Source organism: Atheta coriaria, unplaced genomic scaffold (assembly GCF_025399875.1).
Source record: "Atheta coriaria isolate IRGN ID8LTWV9N9 unplaced genomic scaffold, Caltech_Dcor_3.1 hic_scaffold_9_pilon, whole genome shotgun sequence".
Taxonomy (NCBI): domain Eukaryota; kingdom Metazoa; phylum Arthropoda; class Insecta; order Coleoptera; family Staphylinidae; genus Dalotia; species Dalotia coriaria.
Window position 1 is genome coordinate 4,936,975 of NW_027045451.1, and position 23,946 is coordinate 4,960,920.

Genomic DNA, 23,946 nt, shown 5'->3' on the forward strand with positions numbered 1-23,946 from the left:
AAGCAAAAAGTAGTCGTTTCCAACACAAAAATTAGTTATGAAAACGATAAAGGAATTAAATTCTTACAATCTGATGCAAGAATGGTTCTCTTACGATGTCGTGCTCGGGTGCAGAACACCTATAACAAGCAAAAAGTAGTCCTCTGCAACACTTCAAGAAAGGCAAAGAAGGTTTGCACTGCAAACTTTGCAGTTATACGAATGTCCGAATCAAATTATAGAGCAACCTGGCGCCGAAACGCGAGCACGTGCGGACGACCCACAGACCACGACAAGCACGACGCAACTGAAGCAACGAGCAATGCACTTTTAATCGCATCACAACAAAAAACAACCTCGCACACCTTGAATTGCCAGGAAAATTAAACGGACAACTCGACATTCATTCTCAATAAGTTCTGTAGTATAAAACTGTCCCAGAATAAATGTTTCACACACTTCTGCTTCGTTGTAAGTTTTTAATGTGTGAGACAAATATATACATGAATATGGCACAAAAATATAACTTGAATCCTTAATTTAAGTTACGAAATATTTACACGCTAATATTGTTGTAACAATTCAGAAATGCGCTGGTGTAATGCCTGGAACGTTGGCCTTTGATGCGAATCTGCATTCCAACAAGGATATATCACATCAACATAAATTGACTGTGGACATTTTGGTGGGCAGGGAATCCTAAAAACCAATAATGTCAAGTAATATTGTAATGTAAAATAATACAAATTTACCTTAGCCCACTTTCTAGTGCTTTAACAAGCTGTTCGTGGTCAGGTACATCTGTTTGGCTTACAAAAGGAAGTTTAAGATCCTCGCCTCGTAGATACATCTCCGCTAAAGTCACCCCATAAGACCAGACGTCCGATTTTGAAGAGAATCTTCCGTGCAGTAAACTTTCCAAGGCATACCTATAAAATGTACAATATAATATTTATTTTTATTGATATGTTATTTACCTTACCATTTTATCGGTAACTCCCGGTCAGTTTTAAGAATATAATAGTCTTCTGATGTAATGACACGAGCAAGACCAAAATCACTAATTTTTACATGGTTCTCATCAACAACCAGAATATTTCGCGCCGCTAAATCCCGATGAACAATTTTCATCTGGCCCAAGTAGGCCATACCCTCGGCAATGCCCGATGCATATCGAAGCAATTGCTGATCGTGCAAAGTATCTTTATTAATCTTTAGATATGTCTCGAGTGATCCGTGCGGTACGAATTCCATAACCATCATAATTCCTTCCTCACTACTAAGCGCGCTTAAAATACGCACAATATTTTTGTGATTTAAACTCTTCATTATTTTAATTTCTTCTTCAAATTCTTTCTGACCGGATCCTGTCGCTGATGACTTTAGTTTCTTCACTGCAACCTGTCGATTTTCTTCGGAATATGGTTTATTGTTATCCAAAACAGGCTCCAACATGCCTTTGTATACTTCTCCGTAGAATCCCTGCCCAATACGCCCTTGTAAAATAACCCGATAGTCCTGGTCCAAATCGTACACATATGACAAACCAGACAAGTACGCTTTACGAGTGTTAAACATAGAATGATGCGCGAGATTCGGACTGAATAAATTGTTATCAAGCTCGTTTAAGGCCGGCGGTAATATAAGGGATGTGTTATCGTCATCCAGACTCCACTTGGACATATTGTAGTCTTCTATTGAATGATTATCTTCAGTTCCAGCAATGGACGTAGTTTCCGTAGCCATTGAAAGAGAACTTTCAAGACTCCGCGTGTCGAAAGACTTCACCTGAGCGTAGACGTGCTCTTGTCGCGAATTGTATACTTCATATAACATTTGATTAAAATCACGCATTATTTCTTGCGGTCGTTTTCTACTTGCCGGGTCAGTATTCCAACATTCCAAGAGGATGGAATAAATTTCCGGTGGACATAATTTGGGTATTGGTAATCGTTTACCGCTTATATAAAATTGCTACAAATTGAACTTAATTGTAAACAATACTAAAATTAATCGATGATGCCTTACTTTCATAATTTCCGCATCAGCTGTATTCTCAATCGGTTCACCTTGCATGTATATTTCATGCACAGTAGTTGCAAAGGCCCACACATCCGTTGTGTGAGACTGTCGTGCATAACTAACGTGAAGATTCTGATAAAACTCAACTGGAATCCAATGAATTCTAAAAGTAGCAAAATAGTCAATTTCTATGCAATTTACAATCGTTTTCAATACATACTCATTGGGTGCGTACTCAGTATAAACTCCAGGATCTGATAGTTTAACATTAAAATTCTTTTCGTCGTGACAAGCAACCAAAATTTTCCTACACCTGATTTTTCCATGTATAATATCGTTTTCGGCCTGCAAACCAATCCAATTATTTTATTTATTAATTTATAATCCTGTGACTTACCAAATACCAAAGTGCAGATGCTAAATCAGCACTGGCTTGCATTAGATCCACACTTTTAATGTTTTTCTTATTATTTCTAAGATATTCATCCAGTTGCCCCAGACTAACATATTCTATTACAAGTGAAAATAAATTTCGCAGTGTTATACCATGAAACTTAACAATGACGTTTGAGCGTAAAAGAGACCATTGCCCAGCTAAGTCTAGAAATTGTGCTAAATATTGATCTCTGAATTCTGGATTCAACATCTTAATAGCAATAAAACTTTTTGTTTTCGTCGATTGTTTCCAACGACCCTTATATACAATCGTAATATTTCTTGTGCTTTCCATTTTATGCGCTAAAATAGAAATTCAATATTATTTTTATTGAAAACCGCAGTAATTGTATTTAGTTATTTACCTGAAAAAACTTCAAGATTTTTTGGATTTATGCAAACAGAATTATCGTCTTGAGCTCGTTTCTCATCTGACGTTATTTTGCATAGTAACAATGGTGAATTATCTAAAAAAAATCCAAGTTTAAGCACCATTCTGTGTGGTATTTGGTTAAATATACAAAACCTCACCATATTCTGATGGTGGTAAACATTCTTTGAGATAAATGGTCCCATTGGCATTGTTATACGCCGCCATTAATTGACTAATTGTTTTATATTTAACAAGATCATCATTAAATATAAATTCATCATTAGAAAGATATTCCAATTTAAAAGTCTTTGGTTTCGAGCTACAATGCGTCAAGTTACAAATCAACATTTTACTTTAAAACAAATTTCATTAACACAAATCGTTCACTCACTTTTCGCCAGTACAAACATCCATGAAACACGTATTATACTTCGTTTCACATTCTCTTAATATAAAAGACCCGTGATTATTCGAGCGTTTTTCTTCTAACTTCGCATAAGAAAATTCACCACTAAAATATTAAAATAACTAGCATTTTAAATATATAATCTAAATTGTATCAGTTTACCCAACAGGTCCATGGCATTTCATTTTATGTAGTTTTTGTAATGATGGTGTAACAATTTCTTTACAAATGTTAAAATTCCATTTGCAAGAAAGCCGGTAATATCCATCCACCAAACTAACAAAACTGCGCATTTTCATGATTGAATTAAATTTCACATAAAATGGGATACCATTCAGTCTACTAATCTCAATTGACGAATCACCTCGGATTGAAATGAAACATACTTCGTCAGTGCCACAAATTACATTCCATTCCTGGAATAAAAAATGCAGCAATACAAACAATGCAAAAAAATGTGCTGAACTAAAATACTTACATCTTTATTTGACTCCAGTCTATATTTAATACCTTTATTTGTTACATCAAATGGCGATACTCGCAAATAAATATTATAAATTGCTCCATTGTGATCAATGAAAGCTTTATATTCTTCTTCTGGATAATTAGGAGCAATGTTTTCAAATTCTTGCAAATAAGCACCAACAACATACCTACAACATAATTTATGTAAAAAACTTAATTTTTATAAAATTATATTTGTCAATTACAGTGGTTCAAAGGTTTTGTCTGCCTGTTTGCTCAATTTAGTGAGTGCATCCTTAATGGGCTTTTTCACAAAAATTGAATGCCTGTTTAATACTGCTTTGGGAATATATTTCTTGTAGTCATTCAGGACAGTTTCTTGTGGAATTTGCTTTTCCAACATTACTCTGTACATGTCTGTGACTCCAAGCCCAAGCAGTTGAGTCCTAATTGTCTCAAAGGGAATATCCAACACTTTGTTCCCAATAACATCCAATCTCACTTGATGAAAGTAATAATCAAATGCCTTGCAATCAATTGTTTTTAGCCTCATAATCATAGGAACTTTATAACGAATGCGAAAGTCGTAAACAGCATTCTTTTGCAGGGTTTCTCCAGGCATTAAATACAACAATTTGTTATCACGAAGAGCAAATAAATGTCTTGCCACAGTTCCAATTCCCAAGTGTTTGCACAAGTAAATACATGCATCTTCAGCAGTGGTATGACCAGGCGTATACGCAAAATATACCACTTTTGAATCATGTACAACTCTCACTGTTATTCTCTGGTCATTCATGATGACTGATTTGTTTTACACTTTAAGTGCATACATGAATTTCCAAAAAGATAACTATAGAGTTTAATGAACGAACACAAATCATGCTGTGAATTATTATAAATCACTTTTTCCACACTATGTTATACCACAATTGTTAATCATTGTTGTTATTTCTTGTAATTAACGAAAAGCTTCTTCAAACTGCAAACAAAAATATTTTTCAACCCGCAAGGTTAATCTAAACGTACCATTCTTATTAGATAGGAGGTGCTATGTTGCCATTGTGCATGGAGACAACCAGTTTGAAATCTCAGTTTGCAACAGTATTTACTTTTCAGATACATACTCACTTAAATTTTATGTGTAAATACACATTATATGCAGGAACACGTTTGAATAAAGATTAATCTGAGAAATTACCGCAATACTGCGACTTAGGAATAGATAACAGGGGGATATTGAATGTTTAGAATTAATGCCCCAGCAGTTTGAGACGTAGTTTCTGTGACTCACAAAACATTGATTGGGAGTACCCAGAAAAACACACCGTGTATTTTCAAAAGGAAAATTGTTTACCCAATTTTTTTCTTTGGCATAGTTTGAGTGGCACCTAAATTAGGTTAAACAAGTTGTCTTATTACGCATCACTGATGATGATAGAAAATACACACAATAAAAATATTGAATCAAAATACATTAATGTTTTAATATTTTTTACCGCAATGAAATAGAATGAAAAACTTTTCTTAAAGAAAGATTGCCTTTTGTAAGTTTACCTCAAGTTTACTAATAAAATCGATTTTACTGCCCCCTGTTGGTGTATATTACAGTCGTTCGCATATCAGACATATCAGTCCAGCCATCTATTTTATACAACATCTACATCACTTTACATGCACTCGTATTCCTACACATACATATTCTGTTTTTCTACATTTGCATTTGCTCGCGCTGTACTCGCAAAAAGCAGCATTTTGCGTGAGAAGTACTTAAAGCAACGTTCATAATCTAATCATGTCCGAAAATCGTGAAGAAATACTGGCTGATTTTCAGGTAAGATCCACAATTTCACAGCATGATATTGCCAAAAGCAATTTTAGTAAAATGTTTGATAGGTTAAATTAAAATGACACAGGCAATTTGGTGTACAAAGAATGAGTTTTTTCTCGTCAAATTTCAGGCCTGCACTGGCATTGAAGATGTGGCCGAGGCAATTTACGTTCTGGATGAGACCAACTGGGATCTTGTGGTAATCCAGCGAAATCATATTGAAAATTAATTTCTAATTTGATTTTATTTTTGTACAGCGAGCTGTTAACAAAGTGATGCCTCAAGACACTCAATCATTCCAATCAATTCAAGGCAACAATGTGGATATGGCCCCTGAAGTTATTGAGATTCCATCAAGTCCAATTGAATCAGCAGCTGAGAGTGTCTCAGCACATGCTACCACACCAGCAATGGTTAGAAGCATGCCAATATTGGACACACAGTATGCTCATATGAATTCACAGCCATCAACATCATCAGTGCACTCCAATACCAATGGCTCAAAAATTATCAAGTTTAATATATCTTACTGTGATCGTATAATACCTATAGAGGTACCAGATACAGGCACAGTTGGTAAGATTTATATTTTGCTTCATTTTTATTGAAATTTTCTTATACATATTAATTATAATTACAGCTGATATTAAGAAGAAACTGAACAAAGAGATAAAGGTTGCTCCATGCAGGCAATTGTTGTCTGGCTGGGCTAGATTGCCACAATATGCTAATACCCCTTTGGTAGAATTGTCTTTGCCGGCATTTAATTCTTTACAGTTGACTGTTACAAATGTAACTGGTCTTGCACAAGATGAGTATGTTCATTTACAGTTTATACTATGACTATCACAATTAAAAACTATATTTTTATAGTGAAATCACCGACCGATTACGTGGAAATTACATATTAAAATCCGCGATGAGAACGCCGACAAAAACTATACTTTGAACTATCCAGGAACAAAAACTATTCTAGATGTGAAAGTGGACTTGCATTCTTTAACAAATATACAAGTCCGTAATCAAATGTGGAGTGGCTGGCCGCCTAATATTGACGACCAGACTGTGCTTGCATTATCCGAATAAAGTATTTAATTGACAAGCTGTCAAACAGTTCTTAATGTTATTAACTCTGACGTTTTGCAGTTACCCTGAACACGATTTAATTTTGCGTCAGGCTACATCTAGCATGGGCAATAGAAGTGAAACTCGGCCAAAGAACGATGTGGTTGTGGTTCCAGATAGTGATGAGGAAGAATTTGAAGATGCGTCGGAATCGTTCAATGTGGAAGATGATTGTTTCATGGATAATGTCGCTAGTAAACGGCCTGAGCCATTAAGTAAGTTATTTGTTTGTTTGTTAATTACGCATTATTAAATTTATTTTTTGTTTTAAAAGTTCCTAAAGTCGTCGAAGATGAAATCGTTGGCAGTATACATTTTTCCGAACAATTCACGAACCGTTATGGACCAGTACATCCAACGTTTTATCAGGGCACGTTGGATGATGCATTGCGGGAAGCTTGTAATAAGCCAGCAAGAGACGTAAGTTTCTTTCTTTATGAAATTTTATACTTTTACGTATTTTAAACAATATTTTACTGTTTCAGCGCAAGTTACTCGCAATTTACGTCCATCACGATGCAAGTGTGCTGTCCAATGTCTTCTGCACTCAACTGCTGGGCTTTGAAAGTGTCATGCAGCTTCTAGAAGCCAATTTTGTGCTCTGGGGTTGGGATGTCACATATGAAACAAATCGAACAATGTTGCACACATCGCTTGGCAATTCGCTTGGTCCAGGCGCGGCCGCTAACGTGAAAACTATTCCCGCTGACCGGTTACCGGCCATTTTTATCATTATGAAAATTCGTTCTTCTACAGAAATTTATAATATTGTCTACGGTATGATATTTCATCATCATTTATTTAATTTTCGTACTTATGACTGTGTTTAAAATAGGAAACGTTGGTGTTAATGAACTTTTATCAAGTTTGATTGAAGCGGTAGAGGTATTTACTCAGCACCAACGAGTGGAGATCCGCGAAGAGGAAGAACGAGCTGAGCGAGAATTTGTTAAGTGGGAACAGGATATGGCATACAACGAAAGTTTAGAAGCAGATCGGTAAGTTAATGATTAGAAGTGAAATTGAGTAACAGTTTAATACTTTTAAAAATAATTTTAGTGCTAAAGAGAAAGCTAAAAGAGCTCAAGAAGAAGCCGAGATCATGGAACGTACACGCATAGAAAACGAAATCCAAATGATAAAGGAACGCAAGGAAGCGGAGCGTCGCGAAGTCGGTGCACGATTGCCGGTTGAGCCTCCAGTTGGTACTCCAAATATTACGAAAATCAGGTTTAGATCACCTGCGGGGCAACTAGAACGGCGGTTCACAGCTGACACGCCGCTACAGACACTTTTAGATTATTGTGTGGTGCAAGGATATCCGCCAGCTGAATATAAAATCATTTCTAGCTGGCCTAGAAGAGACGTAAGTTGCTTAAATTTTTATAAAATGTTTTGGTTTATTAAAATGTTTTTAATGCGTTGCAGTTAACTTCGTTAGATGTGAACAAGACTTTGGAAGAATTGAAACTCTGCCCTCAAGAAACTGTGATACTAGAGGAAAGATAAGAACATAAAAATTCAAACAACTTTTTTTGTCATTCTCTTTAATTATAATAACATAAGTGATTGATTTCTTGTCTCGAAATAATCAAGGCATGTGTCTGTCTATAGTTGCTTACTTCTATTTGTATCTTAACTACTATCGTGTATTTAGTACCGACTATTTATTTCAATAAATATTTCACATGTAACTCGAGCACCGGTGCGTGATTAGGGAATTGCGAATACCGAATAAAGGATTAAAGAGATTAAATGCTAGAAACTTAATACAAAGATTAGAAACACCAGCAAAAAAGTGATTGATTGAAAAAGTGATCCTGCAAACTATGATTTTTCTTTTTCTTGCAAACTGTTGTTGATCATTTTTAAGAGTCGCCATTTTTGATCAGTGGCGTGACGCGTTTAATCATTCCATAGTTTTTGTTAGTCCGAAGCATTTTTCTCATTTTTTCTTCCTCCACTTTAATCTGGCGCAGATGTACTACATTCTCTAAGATTAAAACTATTAGACTGAATACTATTCCCCCGAAAAGCAAACTCAGTGCAGGGTAGAATTCGTCAATGGTTACTGACATGGTAGCGGGACGTGAACGAATACACTGTGGCCTTTTTGTGTGCCAATGCTTCAATTGTCGATGCAGAACGCCATACTCATCCATTTTGTGTAAACTGCAAATTAATACAATCAACAACTAACATATAGTGATAAAAATTTATAATACGTACATATAATCAAGCATTTCACGAAATTCTGAACCTTTCTGTAATGGTTGATGCATTTGTTGTAAATGATACAATTCAATTTGATCCAGATTACAAAGAGTATCCTCGTCAAAAATCTTAGACATAATTGGATAGGCTGTGGCAAGCTCAACATGATATGCGAATCCACCAGCTGCTACTTTTGGTAGCGCAATTTCCGGTTCAACGTAGAATTGTGCATAGCCACCAGAAGGATTCTTCTTGTGTAGACGACCAACAATTGAATCATTTTCTAGTTTCTGCAAAAATAAACACATTGTTATATGATTTGTTTATATTTTAGTGATATACTTCACATTAAAGTAATCTCGATGGTACAAAACATCTTCACTTGCAAGAACCATTGAACTTGCTGCTAAATCTTGCAGAGTTTTAATGAATCTCGCTGGAGCCATGATTAATATCGAGACTATACTAGCAGAATAATACTGATACAGTAACACTGTGAAGATAAAAATAAAAATGAAAGAAATCCGACTGCTAATTCCATTCGGACTGGTGGCACATCCTTGTTGACATATGGCACCGAGAGTAAAGAGAGCAATATGACTCCATGATGGTTCAAAAGTTCCCTCTTCATGTTTAAACTTAGCAATTTCTGCTTTTAAGCTAATTTTTAGGAAAATAACAATGATTACGCTTGCTATAGCAGTAAGATACCAAACTCTCTTGTGTAATGGACGTAGAAACACCTCAAAAGTTGCGGGACGTTTTGGTGCCCGGAATAAAACGCTGATCTGGAAACAAAGCGTGAAATTAAACATAAGTTTAATAATTCAACATAAATCTAACTTTAAAGTCCATGTGCGACGTCCGTAATCAACTGCTGGCCATCTTTCATTCTTAACAAACAATGGCGATGCACCGAAATCAACTTGACGAATTTCCAATGCGCGTACCAAACCATCAAAGGTACCGTTGTATAAGTAACCCCAAGATTTTGTCCTTGTTATATTCAGGTCATAATAGTAATAGTCCTGTGCGTGATACATCAAAACAGTATGAAATCGATTCAATATATTTACTTCACGATGCCTATCGTCATTGAGGTATGTTTCAAGTGCTCCAGGATATGGTTGTGGTAACTGAAAATTATTATATATGTTGTAATTTGTGCGTTTTCGAAGTAATATTTGTCATACCACGACCATTGCTTTAAATAATATCCCAGACATATTCCGGCGTACCCAGTACATATGCTCATGTTTCGTATCTTTTACAAAAATACGCCTTTCGGGTTTCCAGTGTTTGAAAGGTGAATAAGTCAATTGTGCGCCATGTAACGTTGATGGATTGTAAACATCGTAAACTGTGTAGTCTTCCATGAGTATTTTTAAGTTGCTGTTAACTGTTAAAATCACATTTTTGAATACTGGTTCTATGAGGCTGACGTCTTTCATGAAGATTAAGAAGTAATGGATTCCTTTGAACGATTGTACATTACTTAACTACAAAATAAAACAATTATTACAAATATTTTATGAATAACAGTATGATAACCTGGTTTATTGCGTCTGTGTATGGACAATTTATTGCATCCATCCATATGCCTAATTTAATATTTCGCTTTAAATAAATATCGTCTTTTGTTATGTTTAAAGATTCGTTCATATTAAACGATCTGATTGTAAAATCAGTCGTGTAGTTCCTGAGAAAGTCAATTTTGTCTGAAATAATAAATAATTTATTATTTGATAGATGTAATTGTATTAATTTGTTACCTCTTCGATTAAAACAATGAAAAATATTTAAATATTTTACATGTTCGTACTGATAATATTGTTTAATTATTTCAGACTCCAATGAAGACACAATTGTATAAAATATCATTAAAGAGAGGAAAAGTAGAATGGAGCACATGATTTCGTGTACAAAAATACCTAATAAGTAACAAGAATAAAGTAATTCTTTCTTTTATATATCTGAGAATTCACTTATTATGCTATAGGTACTTATCATAAGTGAGAAATTATGTGGTGAAGTTGTGAAGTTTAACTTCAAAGGTATTTTATGTATACAGTATATAAATAATTCCCTTTTATTTATCAAACATAATTTTGTGATATAATAATTTATTATTATTAAGATTCTAACCATATTTTCGTTCGGTTTTATTTGTCTAAGATATAAAGAAAGTTGTTTTACTTTATCACAATTTAGAAGATTAATGTGTTTGAGGGATGGTTTCAGGTCACCGTTGTCAATTTGATTATGATTACGGAAAAATTACATAATTTCCGAAGATTTTATTGTCGAATTGTTGCGGTTTACCTAAACCACTCATTTCTTAGACATGACTAATATTTAATTAAAATAATGTGTATAAAACTATAAACAATGTTGAAAATACAGTTTGTATTGCCAAAGGTGGGAGCTGAGAATAATTAATGTCTGCTAAAATGACGCAATACGGGATTTACCAATAAAATCCACCGCAGTCATCCAACAAGATCAATTCATCAAAACAATTCAAACATGAATTTTATATTGCTTGTATTTTTCACAATTTTGACTTATAATTCTAAAGAATATGTAGTAGCCGAGTCGATATTACCAATTTTAAGCCCAGGTAATTGTATTATCATCCTACAGTAATCTAAATTTAAATACAGTAGAACCTTGATAACTCGAACCTTGTTAAGTCGTAATCCTCAGTAACTCGAAACGATATGCTATTCCCTTCCGCTGAACCCCGAACGACGCAGTAACTCGAATTTTTTAGACTCAGTAACTCGAACAATAAGTTATTTCCCTGTGAGGCATTACTCGTACATTTTAATACTCAGTAACTCGAACTGCAAATACTACCTCAGTAAGTCGAAGTTCATAAAATTTTATGATTTCTTACTCGAGATTCCCGGAGCTCAAAACTCGGGATTCCCGTAGCTTAAAACTCGTGGCAATAAAATCAAAAAGCAATGTTCGGGGCTCGGGGCCTCTTATCTATTGTTTTTGTTTTGCACACGTGCAAGGAATGAATTCATTCAATAAACTTTCTAATTTCTAAGAAACACAGATGTTATGTTTCTTCATTTTGGTCACTTTTGGTTACTTGGCTCAGTCAGTACATATTTGTTTGGCTGTTAACAAGCAACAACATGAGTACAATACAGCAATTGATACACTACGAACTTACATTGAAAGATGTAATGATATCGAGTATCATATATTCGGTTCACTATATGAACTAGAAAAAATAATTGATAAAAAATCTGTAAATGGCTTGATTCAAACGAAGATAACAGATTTTTTATTAATTATTTAAAACATAGAGTGTAAGTTCATTCATTATATTTATGTACTTGACTCTCATTTTATGTTACCTAATGTAATTTGTCGTAATAAATGTTCTATGAAATTGTGCCTTTTTATGTCGAAATTTGATGAGTTAAATCTTCATATCTCGAAATTCTTGTTAAGTCGAAAACTTGCTATCTCGAATTTTTTTTGGTTTCCCTTGACATTCGAGTTATCAAGATTCTACTGTAATTATCTATTTAACACCATTTTAGAGCCTCCTAGTGCTGAACCATGCATTAACTGCGCAATATATTGGTCAAAGGAGTTGTGTGATGAACAAAACATGGATCAATTTCCAGGTTCATGTTACGAGTGCTCCAACTGTATTCCGAGAAAGAATTAAATTAAACCAAATATGTACTACATGTACAAATTCAACAACAACAAAACGTAATCTGCGGTTTATTATTATAAATTATTCATGACTCACAAAAACTTTTTTATTGTATTATTAACGTTGTTAAAGTGGGGATTTGTAATATGAACTTGTTTATATAAACGCGACGTCCTTGTATAGTCTGACATTACTCACTAAAGCCCAAACCATTCAGCTGGTTTTATTTAAGATTAATTGTATAACATAATAATTTAACTCATTAAATATGAAGTGTAGTACGTTTGTTATTCTCGTCGCATTTATTGTGATGCTGGGTTTTCAATCTAATTGTTGTGACGCAGCCACTGCATCAACCGGTAAATTATTATCTGTACGAATTTGACGGTATGAAATATATTAATGTATATTTTGTGTGTTAATTAGATCAAGTGTGCATTAATTGTTTTGCGTACTGGAGTAAGGAACATTGCGCAAGTTTAGGAATGGATCAAGTTGAAGCGACTTGTACAAGCTGTTCACGGTGTATTCCAAGAAATTCAAAGTAAGCAAAGGAAAAAATCGTAGAAAATAACAACATTGATATATTACATCAAAAGTGACAATAAATGAATTGAAAATATGTATGTTGTTATTTTTACTAAGAACGTGCGTAATGTATAAAATGCTTTGCATTGTTTAGTGATAAAATTGGTAATATTATCTATATCACTGAATAATATCGAAATGAACGTCACAGCATACAAAACATTTTTAAATATTGGTACCGTTGATTTGGCCCTGTTTTGGGCAAAAGCGAATTAATGAAAAAGTTAGTGATGACCTGGAAAATTACATTTAAAAATTACTATTAAAATTACAATTAAATTATATGTAGGTTTGTATACTCTCGGCGTTTACCAAGGGTAGATCCTGAATTTTTAGCAATTCAGGATACCACTGGTTCTACGCCTTGTCACATAATAAAGACAAACCCATAAATTTAAAAAATATTAAGATATTGCGTTTCTGACTAATAGCGATTCAAATTATAGCTTTTTGATATTAATTCGTTTATAACTGATGCATTTATTCCTTTTTGCGTCTGCCGTTTTCTTCTATTGCAACACCATGGCAACAATTAACAACAAAGCAGTGGCGTGCATAGAAAAAATAAAGAAAAAGTTCAATAAAACAAAATTGCTGCCGGCGTTAACGTGTAACATTCATCTATATATTTATTACATGTAATAGTTTGCAGAAACAACAACTAATTTAGTGATACTTTATTTAATAATTAATGTCGTACGCGTGTAATTAAACCATGCTTCTTATCAATCCTCAAATCCTGAATCATCATTTGTTCCTGCTGCTTCATTTGATGCACGTGCATAATATGCTCCACGATAAAAACAAACACGCTGAATAATATTCCCAACAACAACATACTCAACGCCGGATAGAACTCTTCAATGCTCACTGATGAAGTTGCCGGTCGAGATCTGATACATTCCGGTTTCTTAGCGTGCCAATGCTTTAACTGCCGATACATCAATCCACTCTCATCAATTCTATGCAAACTAAAATTAAAACACATGTTATTATTGTATTACTTAATCTACATATATAAAAATGAATTGCTGTTCGTTAGCCTCGCTAAAACTCGAGAACGGCTGAACGGATTTATCTTATCTTGGTCTTGAACTATTCGTGGAGGTCTAGGGAAGGTTTAAAAGGTGAGAAAATTTCGAATAATTGCCGGGAAAATCCTCAAAACAGCTCTTTTCTATAGAATAAAATTTGACATTGAGATTCAATCATAGTTATAGTTAAATAGTTGAATTCGAGATGGCGCGCTGAAGTGCATTATTGACAAAACTTTATATAATTAATTTCTTTAAATTAAAATTGCTAATCTTATTGATAGAATTGACTCTTACTACGAGTATGTCTAGAACAAGAGAGTAAAAACGAATTACATTTTTATTAAACACTGCCGGAACGAAGTCGCGGGCAACAGCTAGTTTAAAATAAAAGAATATGGAAAATACATACACATAATCTAACATCTCACGAAACTCTGAACCTTTCTGTAGTGGCTGATGCATTTGCTGCAGTTGAAACAATTGAATTTCATCCAAACTACAAATTGCATCCTCATCAAATGTTTTTGATATAATCGGATATGCTGTGGCCAGCTCAACATGATAAGCGTATCCACCAGCTGCCACTTTTGGAAGGCCAACTTCCGGTTCAACATAAAAACTTGCGTCGGTGCCATAGGGACTTTTCTTTGACAATCGATTAACGACTGTATCATTTACCAATTTCTGTAATAAAATATTATTTAATCGTTATTTAATTTTGTGTATGTTTCCACTAAAATATTTTACGTTGATATAATCACGATTGTATAAAACATCTTCACATCCAAGTATCAATGTACTGTAAGCCAGATCCCGAAGTGTTTTAATAAATCTCGCTGGAGTCATGATTAAGATCGAGACTATACTAGCAGAATAATACTGATATAGTAACACTGTGAAGATAAAAATAAAGATGAAAGAAATACGACTGCTGATTCCATTCGGACTGAATGCACATCCTTGCTGACATAATGCTCCCAATGTAAAAGAGCAATATGACTCCATGATGGTTCAAATGTATCCTCGACGTGATCAAATTTAGAGTATTCAATTTTTAAACTTAGTTTTAGTAGTAGAATGATGACAATGCAGGCGACTACTGTTAAAGTCCACACACGTTCGTCCAATGGACGTAAAACACTTCAAAAGATGCTGGACGTTTTGGAGTACGAAATAGAAATGCGGATCTGAAAATATTTAAATTAGTATTTACGTTGTTTTATTTTTAATATTACTTTAATTTCCATGTTCGACGACCATAATTTGCCATCAGGCCATCTTTCGTTCTTTGACGAACAATGGCGATGTTCCAAAATCAATCTGACGTAATTTACAGCACGAACCATTCCATCAAACAATCCATTGGCCGTTTGTAAACCCCATGACAAGCAGTTACGGACATATTTAACCGATAATCGTACAATCTCGTGTGATACATTAAAAACAGCGTGGAAACGATTGAAACTGTTTACTTCACGACGTCATCGTTAAATTGTAGATATTCTACAAGATCGCCTTCATGGGGTTTTGGTAATCTGAAAATAAAGTTGTTACAGCCATTTAAATTTAACATAAATTCAAACCAAGAGCTACTAAAAGGTATTTCAAAGATTTAGTGTTTAATTCAAATTTAAAGCATCAAGGTCATAATGAACCAATTAGAAATTTACCAGAAAAATTTTATATTCAGAAAACAAAGCATTTTTCTTACCACAACCATTGTTTGAAAGACAATTCCGGTCATATTTCGGCGCATCCAATACAAATGCTGAAATTTCGTATATTTCTCAAATTTTGCGCGTTTCCAATTGCCAATGTCTAAAAGACGTGGTAATTAACTGTCCACCATGTAATGTCGATGGATTATAAACGTCGTAAACAGTATAATTTTCCACAATAATTATTAAGTTACTATTGACGGTCAAGATTACATTTTCAAACGCTGATTGATCAGATTAAAGTCTTTCACAAATATGAAAAATGTATCGCGCCTTTAAACATTTGCAATCTGCTGAACTGCAAACAGAATCAAAAATTATTATTTTTTATATTACGTAAAATATAAATTAAAATTGAACCTGTTCCAATATATTTGTGTATGGGCAATTCTATTGCATCCAACCAGAAACCTAATCTAACATTTTGTTTTATAAACATCACATCGGACTTAAAATTGTTATTTGTTAATGCTAAATGAACGAATTAAAATCCGTGGTGAAATTTTTACAAAATCAACTTCATCTAAAATTATCATATTTAATTAATAAATTATAAAAGTAATATTAATAATATTTGTTACCTTCTTTATTAAAAACAATGAAATATATTCCAAATACCACATTTTCGAATTGATAATACCGTTTAATTAGATTCGATTCAATGAAAACACAAAAGTGAAAAATAATAATATTGAATTATCAAACGCATTGAATTACGATTAACTACTTGAATAATACTTCCAGGCGTACTTCCTGCGTTTATATATACTGGCCTGGAATTTTAAATTTAGTTCATTGAGTGACAGTAATATTACCGATCAAATCTACAGATAGAGTAGTTTAACAATGTTTTTGGAAATTATGGGTAAATAACAAAATACAGCCGAATTTGATTGACACTTACCAGTTTTTTTTTTTCTGATTGTCTATCCTATTAGATAAATTAGAAACGATAAATGATGCAACCCCATGGATTGTGATTAAACTACGTAGTTGCATTACAAGGTAAACGTAAAAAAACGTGTAGGCGTAATTTTATATTGAATTTGTCGTACAATTCATGTGATGGTTATCATAATCAAAATATAATTGAATCATTAAAGGCTGGGGTTGAATTGCTGTGATTTTAAGTGTGGTTTACGATAGACAGTTTTTTCTATTTTGTTTGTATTGATAAACATGAGCTTTATATGACGTAGAATGTTTTTTTATTGCTGAATGATAAAAGATTTATCTATTTGTTTACATTACTTTAGTATTTAGGTCATATGCAAGAAAATGTATTTCCCATTAATTATATATACGTTAGATAATATTATATTCTAACTAATGTATAGAAATAAAAATTAATTGTCAGCATGAATGTCACATACCTACAAAAAAAACATGTATATTATCCTTAACCTCAACGTCTTCCTAAGCTTGATGTGTTCGAATAATAACGATAACATAATGTCAATAACATGGTCAAATTTAAAATGTAAAATCAACGCATGATTCACATCAAAAATCCCCATGCTGAAAACTTGGGCATCGGTCACCTCTGTTCCCCACAAGAAATTCAACTTCTTTGTTATAAAATTAGAGTTGCATCCACATTAAATTCGCTTGCAATACACACCGTTTTACGCCCTTCATTACAACGTCTCGCAAATATTTGCAGTGATAAAACCTGAGCCTAAAAAATAATTTTATTCGAATGTTAGAACAATAATGATATTTTGTGGACCAAAATATTATCTTACAACTATATAGATATTCATAATATGCATCATTAAAAGCTGTGTGATCCATCGTAGAACTGAGAAACCATGTACTTGCTTAAACAAAATGTCCAAACCGCCAAAACGGATAAGATTCAAACACTTTAACTAAAAATTGGACATCCAAAAGTTGATTATAAACATCAACCCAGTTCAAAAATAATATTATGATGTGTAGTCAATTGATCCAGTAAATCATATCTTTCATTGGTACCACTCTGATGTAAATCAATACCTTTTAACTGTGTGTTTAGTCCTTCCAAGTTGGCGTTTCATTTGATGCAAAGGACATTTCGCCATACCACCACAGTTCATGTAGTACACCATATAAACTTCCAATAATCTCGTTGAAAGACGATTGACGGAGATTCATTCCGAATCAAAACCAGAGCAGTCCAAATACCTCCTAAAACAGAAAAGGTAAACCAAAATAAATATGAAACATTTCATGTGAGAATCTTGCTCTTTTGATCATAGTCCGAAGTTTCTCCATGTATTGAAATAACTTGCTTAGTTGTTGGGTCTTCTGCGGAGTGTTTGTTAAATGTGATTAAGCATTACTAAAATATTAAAACTTCTCCAAAAAATTTCATACACAGAACATGGAAGATGGTATATATGCTTTTGCTACTTGTTTTTGATTACTGCAAGTAGACCTAAAAGTATTAAGAGAAACACGAATTTATATTGACGGTACTCAAATAATTGGTTTTTGTATTGTAGTGTGAAATATTAACAACTAACGGAGCCATTGCTTCTCAGAAAAGAAGCAAAAGTTTTGATGTGTGCTCATTTTTGATAGTGACCAGAGGACTAATGCCACAGAAAGCGAGATATAAGCAAATTGGTTATAATTTGATGAATGTGTTTGCATAGTTAATGAAATTGTGATATGTGATATTATGATATGCGGAAGTTTAAGCCCAAACAACAGGTAATATTAATCGCAGTATGCAGAATACTTTGCAAACTTTCAATAAAAATATTTCTTTTTTAAGATTTTTTAATATAAATTATACCAAATAAATATTTTTAATGATTTTATATGTCCTATCATGGTTTCGACGCCAAAAACCCTAATTATCTATTTTACAAAGTTTGTTAACTTCCTTTTCTAGTAAAAATCAAATATATTTCTTCTTCGTTATCAATATTGTATACAAAGTATGTACTAGGTCGCTATGTTCATACCTCTATCACGCAATATAATTCAACGCATAACACAACTTAAACGTTTTCTATAACCACGAAATGCCATCAATGTGCAGCAAAGTTTCTATTCAACAACACCGCGCTTCATGCGATGAAATTTAATCGCAGTCAAATCACCAGCAACTGGTTTCAATTGTTTGTGGCATTTCGGTATTCTTTCCGCAGGGTATTAAAACCCACACGTCGTGACCGCCGAAAAGCAGGAAGATGAATTGCTCCACGATTTTTTCGCCATGTGCATATTTTGCACATTACAGTGTATGCTAACGACCATCATCAGTTAAAAGTGCTTGCAGTAAAGTGTGCGTTTAATCTGGCAATATATACAGTTCATACACAACGAAACATTTACGTCCGTCATCTTAACTTAAGTGTACTTATCAACATTACAAGTACCTTGCGAATACATATTGAATGTTGGGCATTTCTGCTCTGAGCATCACCTTGATGGTTATTTCGATTGTTAATGATTTTGCAAATGTTTTTAATTATTTAACTAATGACTAAGTTACTATTGCGTTATTAATGGTAATATGTGATGTGAATTTCAAAAGTGCACCGTTGAACAAACAATTTTGAAATATAAAGTAAAAGTGACCAATAGAACAAGAATTAAGTTTCAAATGAACAAAATATGTTTAAAATGAAATTTTGTATATATTTTTAATACTATTATTTTGATATATACCATCAGGTAAGTCACGAAGATTTCATAAAGCTGTTATTTATTATTGTTCACTAAGTTATTTATCGCTGTGTTTATTGCTAGTCATGGGAAATGTATCGCGATGCGTTTTTGACTCCGACAGCATCGTTTGCAGATGCACGTTACATATTGCGACAAATACCTCAAATTACACCAATATCAAAAGGAAAATTTCATTTATATACGTCAACATCTTCCGATTGCGGTTTTACGACAAAATGGCCACTTTTTCCTCAACAACAAACCGTTTGTTCCCAAACAAATATCACAATAGACGTGTAAGATTTTTAAACTTGAAAGATGAAATATTAAGCCTGGAGGTAGTATAACCGATCTTTGCGATTAAACATACAAAACTAAGCGAAGATGCTAAAACTCGGTTAATTGAAAGTTACTATTCTCCTACTGGACTGAATATAGTATGGGACGAATACCAATGGGTGCGACTGATTTTTCAAGAGGGCCTTATAGTTACGCAGAGGTTGTAGATGATAATAAACTGGAACATTTTGCATTAAAAGAAGAAGATTACAAGTTAAAAGCAAGTAAAACAATTTAATCAAATAAAATATTACTTTAAACAATTATTTATAGATTCCTGTTCTTTCGCAGCTTTTAGAACTGAATCCACAATTAAATATCATTGCATCTCCATGGACGTGTCCATTTTGGATGAAATCAAATGATAACTACGCATTTATGGGTGTGTTTTGAAACACAAGTACTATCAAACTCATGCTGATCATTATATCAAGTTTTTAGATAGGGCATTCAGAAGCTGGTAAATGTTTGGGGTACATTACTGAAATGAACCATGGAATTTGCTTTTGGCCCTTCCGTTACCTATTCTAGTGATGGTTCATGGCAGATGTTGTATGTAACTCGTTATTTAGGCAACAAAATTTGCCACATAAGTCTATGCTTTAGGCAAGATAAGTGCGTAAAAACCTGGGACCCAATGATACGAAGTTTCCAGCAATTCAACGCTACCAAAATTATCATTCATGATGATCGTGAAGATATTTTACCATGCTTAACTAAGGTAATGTATAGAAATTCACTAATTTTTTCATCATCTTGTCAAAGTTTGAGTTTAGAACTTAATTTGAAGAGTTTTTAATGTTCCAAAATGACAACTACCAACAATAAGCGTATTTTAGTCATATTTTGTCCCTTTTTGATCATTTAACAACTTTTTAGTTTTTCCGTGACGACCAAGCCCTTTCTTACGTAGATGGCGCGTTGGTGCACCGGTACGCAACAAAACACCGTGCTTTTTAAACTTCGCAAAAACACCGAAAAAAGAATTTGTTTATCATAGGCACCGAGGCAACAAAATGGTGAATAATTTTACAATACAAACTTTCCAAAGTAACAATTTTACCTTCATCCATAGGTTTCTTACAATTTCCATCTGTCGAACTAGGATCATGGTCTCGAGCTGAACGTTACGCTGATGACATCTTCGATGTAAATTGCATAACAACAGAGAAGATAATTTAAAAATATACATTTTCAGGACTTAGAATACGGTGCAGTTGGATGATAGACTGAACATCGTTCTGATATGTACGGTGGACCACAGCGTTCACACATTTCCACGCAGATTCCACAATAATAATCACCCGATGCTGATGAATTCTATAAACAGCCAACCTACCATGGGCCATTTTTCCAGTTTTATCAGTGCGGATCCGTCCGCATTTCAGTTGAAACTGCCTTACAACAACAAAAAGAATCAGAGTTTTGGCATATAAACTGACAACGAATAGTATTAATAATCTACAACAAGTAAGAAATACACAAAAGCAAAATTAAAATTAAACCGGTAATCACAAATTATTAACTCCAGGTCCGAAGATAATGTTAATCTCAAATAAAAGACCTGCTAAATGGTTGTGCAACAGTGAAAATCCGTGCGAAATCAATCAGTTCACCGGTTCACTATAATCCAGCAAAATCTACGGCAACAAGACATTAAACTTGTATAATTTATTACACTTCAACCATGCTTACACGCCATACACATAACAAAAAGTAAGTGTTTTGACGAGATACGAGAGAGATACAGAAAATGAAACGTAACATTTACATGATTTACCTAAATAACTTAAAGTCTTTTTGCGCGTTGAATTTCAGCAGCCGTTGTCATCGTCAAACCAAAACAACAAACAGATAAATATATATTTCTATTCCGATCATACTTTAAAAATCAATTTTGACTAAACAAAATTTTTATTCAACATCATTGTGACTCGTCGCCCGCGCAATACGAAGAGTAGCCGATGAAGTATTTGCACTTTGCTCGTTTAACTTTTTGTTTCATTTGTTTACCTAGTTACGTGGTGAAATACCGCTCATTGCACGACACAGTAATCGTTGAGTAAGTTGGTAATTGCAGCATTCCGCAGCCATGATACCGTTTGTTTGTAGATTAGTGACGCAGGTAGCGGTTGACGTAGGACGCAACCCGCAAATACTCCCGAACGCCTCGCAGAGTACCGGTTGCGTCTGGCTGCAGCACATTGCCGCCGTTCGGCTAGTGATAAGCAATTCATCTTCTTCGCCTGCTTGATTGGTTGAGTCCTCCACGTCGGACGTGTCCGACTCCGATTCTGCGTACTTCGTTCTTAAGGTCGCCATCGATGAAAGTTCCCGTCGATTTGGCCTTTTCTAACTTGCGCATCTGCGACTCTAGTAGAATATTCTGCCTCGTAGGGTCTTCGATGTCCTGCTGGTGGCCGGAGTTACGCAGCCTGCATGTGCTGAATGTATTCAGCGGCCTTTTTCAGAATTTGTGCGCGACTCGCCTAAAATAACATCCAATATAAATTACAAATGTCAATCAAATGCGGTATACCTGACTTGTTTCTACAGTTAGTCATTACAATAATCCCGCGGTTACTATTACCTTAAAAATCTACTGTTATCATGCGGGATATTGCATTATTGGTTAACAAATCCACAAACACGGATTTCTAAAGACTTTTTCAATATATTGACAATAAATTTGCTTTGTCATCGAATATATTGGGAAATAAAGCAAACAACCTGATTACTAATTAATTCTACACTCAAATTAATACAAAACAAACCATATTAGAAATCATAATTGTTTGAATAGAATAAATATAACAATCGCCATGGGCTCCACATGGAAAAAAAGTCAACAAATTATTTAAAATGTAAGTTTGTAAGATGTATCAAAAATGTGACGTACACTTACTTTTTCACCATTGAGAGCGGCACGGAATCTCTTGTGGGCTACCAAAACTGTCCTTGATGTGATCCCTTCGCTTCCTCTCCAGCGCGTTGTGATGGCCCGCTTATCCGCCCGCAAAGACCACAGAAATGACGGCAATTAGGTGCGTTAGACGTGGAAGTGCAGGCAAACCAAATGAGCAGCACTCGATACACACCTGTGAATATTGGTTGCCTCCACCTTGCCGTAACTGCCTTGAATCAGAATCTTCCCCATCCTGTTCATTCGTAGAATATTGAAATTCAACAAGTTGAAAATAATACGAAAAGCGCTCAAAGCAAAAAGGCGATCTCTAATTACTAATCGTTACGGAAGAAGAAAAAGCGAATAAGCATTGTGAAGCTATGCACTTACACTGTCAACATCGATGTCCCGATCATCATCGTCATCGCGTCCAGGATGTCGTGCACGCCCGTCTGTTGCAGGATTGTACGGTTTACCGTCTTCGTTGGTTTGCGTAGCCCACAGGCGTGACGGATCAACCAAGTGGTATTCAAATGTTTTTCCAGCGGGCGACGTACACTTCGACTAGATCGCGATAAGCGCGACGCGAAATTATTCACCCGTGGTATGCGCTCGACGACGAAAAGTAACGAGCGCGATATGATAATATCCGCACGCAGTAATGCTGCTATGTACGCATTTGTATGCCCGACCAATGCAATGCGCCTTACAGTTTCACTAATCACAATAACCGAAGTGCAGCCAAAATACGTGAGAATGAGTAGCAGTGCTGAAGTGTGACCAAGTCACGCTACAACGTGCTCGTGACTTGCTGCGCATGCGCACAACTGCTGTTGTCCTGATCGCCAGTGTAGATTACGTGCATTACAAAGAGACAACAAATGCAACCAACTTGCGTGCAACTGAGCTCTCGCATTGATTCCGAATATTACGACCAACGCCGTCGAGGAACGATGTTCTTTGTTTGAGTTGCACGATCTTGTTCTTGCACATTGAATCCAAAACGGAAATTTTGAAACATTGTAATGTAGCCATAAATACCACAATATTAATCTAATATCAATTGCAAGTCAACAGGGGTGTAATCCGCGTGTCCCAAATGCCGTCAACGACTGTATACACGCGTTTCTTCTATTTATAGATTTGTAACGTCATGACTGG

The 23,946-nt window shown here is 34.5% G+C and overlaps 4 protein-coding genes, 1 long non-coding RNA gene and 1 pseudogene across 5 annotated transcripts; 2 read left to right on the forward strand and 4 right to left on the reverse strand.

Annotated features, from left to right (window-relative positions):
- Positions 1-438: 438 nt before the first annotated feature.
- LOC135799000 (tyrosine-protein kinase hopscotch-like) lies at positions 439-4,730 on the reverse strand. The gene is made up of 12 exons (XM_065312011.1): positions 3,926-4,730; positions 3,694-3,868; positions 3,378-3,631; positions 3,201-3,320; positions 2,968-3,128; positions 2,802-2,903; positions 2,399-2,739; positions 2,222-2,346; positions 2,008-2,164; positions 962-1,953; positions 732-908; positions 439-678 (listed from the first exon to the last, which is right to left on the reverse strand). Exons 1-12 carry the CDS (start codon positions 4,477-4,479, stop codon positions 543-545), a joined length of 3,294 nt encoding a protein of 1,097 aa, XP_065168083.1. The 5' UTR covers positions 4,480-4,730; the 3' UTR covers positions 439-542.
- Positions 4,731-5,339: 609 nt separating this feature from the next.
- LOC135798975 (FAS-associated factor 1-like) lies at positions 5,340-8,330 on the forward strand. The gene is given in 12 exon segments (XM_065311979.1): positions 5,340-5,514; positions 5,642-5,710; positions 5,769-6,087; positions 6,152-6,326; positions 6,385-6,416; positions 6,419-6,584; positions 6,643-6,851; positions 6,911-7,056; positions 7,122-7,413; positions 7,472-7,634; positions 7,696-8,002; positions 8,065-8,330. Coding segments are annotated over 12 exon segments (1,998 nt in total). The 5' UTR covers positions 5,340-5,475; the 3' UTR covers positions 8,146-8,330.
- Positions 8,331-8,504: 174 nt separating this feature from the next.
- LOC135799854 (uncharacterized) lies at positions 8,505-9,388 on the reverse strand. The gene is made up of 3 exons (XM_065313076.1): positions 9,198-9,388; positions 8,866-9,140; positions 8,505-8,808 (listed from the first exon to the last, which is right to left on the reverse strand). Exons 1-3 carry the CDS (start codon positions 9,294-9,296, stop codon positions 8,505-8,507), a joined length of 678 nt encoding a protein of 225 aa, XP_065169148.1. The 5' UTR covers positions 9,297-9,388.
- A 1,942-nt stretch (positions 9,389-11,330) lies between these two features.
- Positions 11,331-13,157, forward strand: LOC135799128 (uncharacterized). The gene is made up of 3 exons (XR_010549887.1): positions 11,331-11,470; positions 12,414-12,894; positions 12,962-13,157. It is a non-coding gene; the product is annotated as an uncharacterized lncRNA (long non-coding RNA).
- A 654-nt stretch (positions 13,158-13,811) lies between these two features.
- On the reverse strand, positions 13,812-15,319 carry LOC135799855 (ionotropic receptor 75a-like). The gene is made up of 3 exons (XM_065313077.1): positions 14,908-15,319; positions 14,570-14,844; positions 13,812-14,094 (listed from the first exon to the last, which is right to left on the reverse strand). Exons 1-3 carry the CDS (start codon positions 15,163-15,165, stop codon positions 13,812-13,814), a joined length of 816 nt encoding a protein of 271 aa, XP_065169149.1. The 5' UTR covers positions 15,166-15,319.
- Positions 15,320-21,893: 6,574 nt separating this feature from the next.
- On the reverse strand, positions 21,894-23,650 carry LOC135799856 (protein max-like; annotated as a pseudogene).
- Between the last annotated feature and the right edge of the window lie 296 nt (positions 23,651-23,946).

Excerpts from the sequence above, each read along its gene's own strand:
- LOC135799000 (XM_065312011.1), bottom strand. The coding sequence starts at position 4,479 with ATGAATGACCAGAGAATAACAGTGAGAGTTGTACATGATTCAAAAGTG. Across the intron at positions 909-961 it reads CGGGAGTTACCGATAAAATG|GTATGCCTTGGAAAGTTTAC; the intron begins GTAAGGTAAATA and ends TACATTTTATAG. Across the intron at positions 679-731 it reads GCACTAGAAAGTGGGCTAAG|GATTCCCTGCCCACCAAAAT; the intron begins GTAAATTTGTAT and ends ATTGGTTTTTAG.
- LOC135799855 (XM_065313077.1), bottom strand. The coding sequence starts at position 15,165 with ATGGAGTCATATTGCTCTTTTACATTGGGAGCATTATGTCAGCAAGGA. Across the intron at positions 14,845-14,907 it reads ACAATCGTGATTATATCAAC|AAATTGGTAAATGATACAGT; the intron begins GTAAAATATTTT and ends ATTTTATTACAG. Across the intron at positions 14,095-14,569 it reads CGTGAGATGTTAGATTATGT|TTTGCATAGAATTGATGAGA; the intron begins GTATGTATTTTC and ends TTTTAATTTTAG.
- LOC135799854 (XM_065313076.1), bottom strand. The coding sequence starts at position 9,296 with ATGGCTCCAGCGAGATTCATTAAAACTCTGCAAGATTTAGCAGCAAGT. Across the intron at positions 9,141-9,197 it reads ACCATCGAGATTACTTTAAT|AAACTAGAAAATGATTCAAT; the intron begins GTGAAGTATATC and ends TTATTTTTGCAG. Across the intron at positions 8,809-8,865 it reads CGTGAAATGCTTGATTATAT|TTTACACAAAATGGATGAGT; the intron begins GTACGTATTATA and ends ATTAATTTGCAG.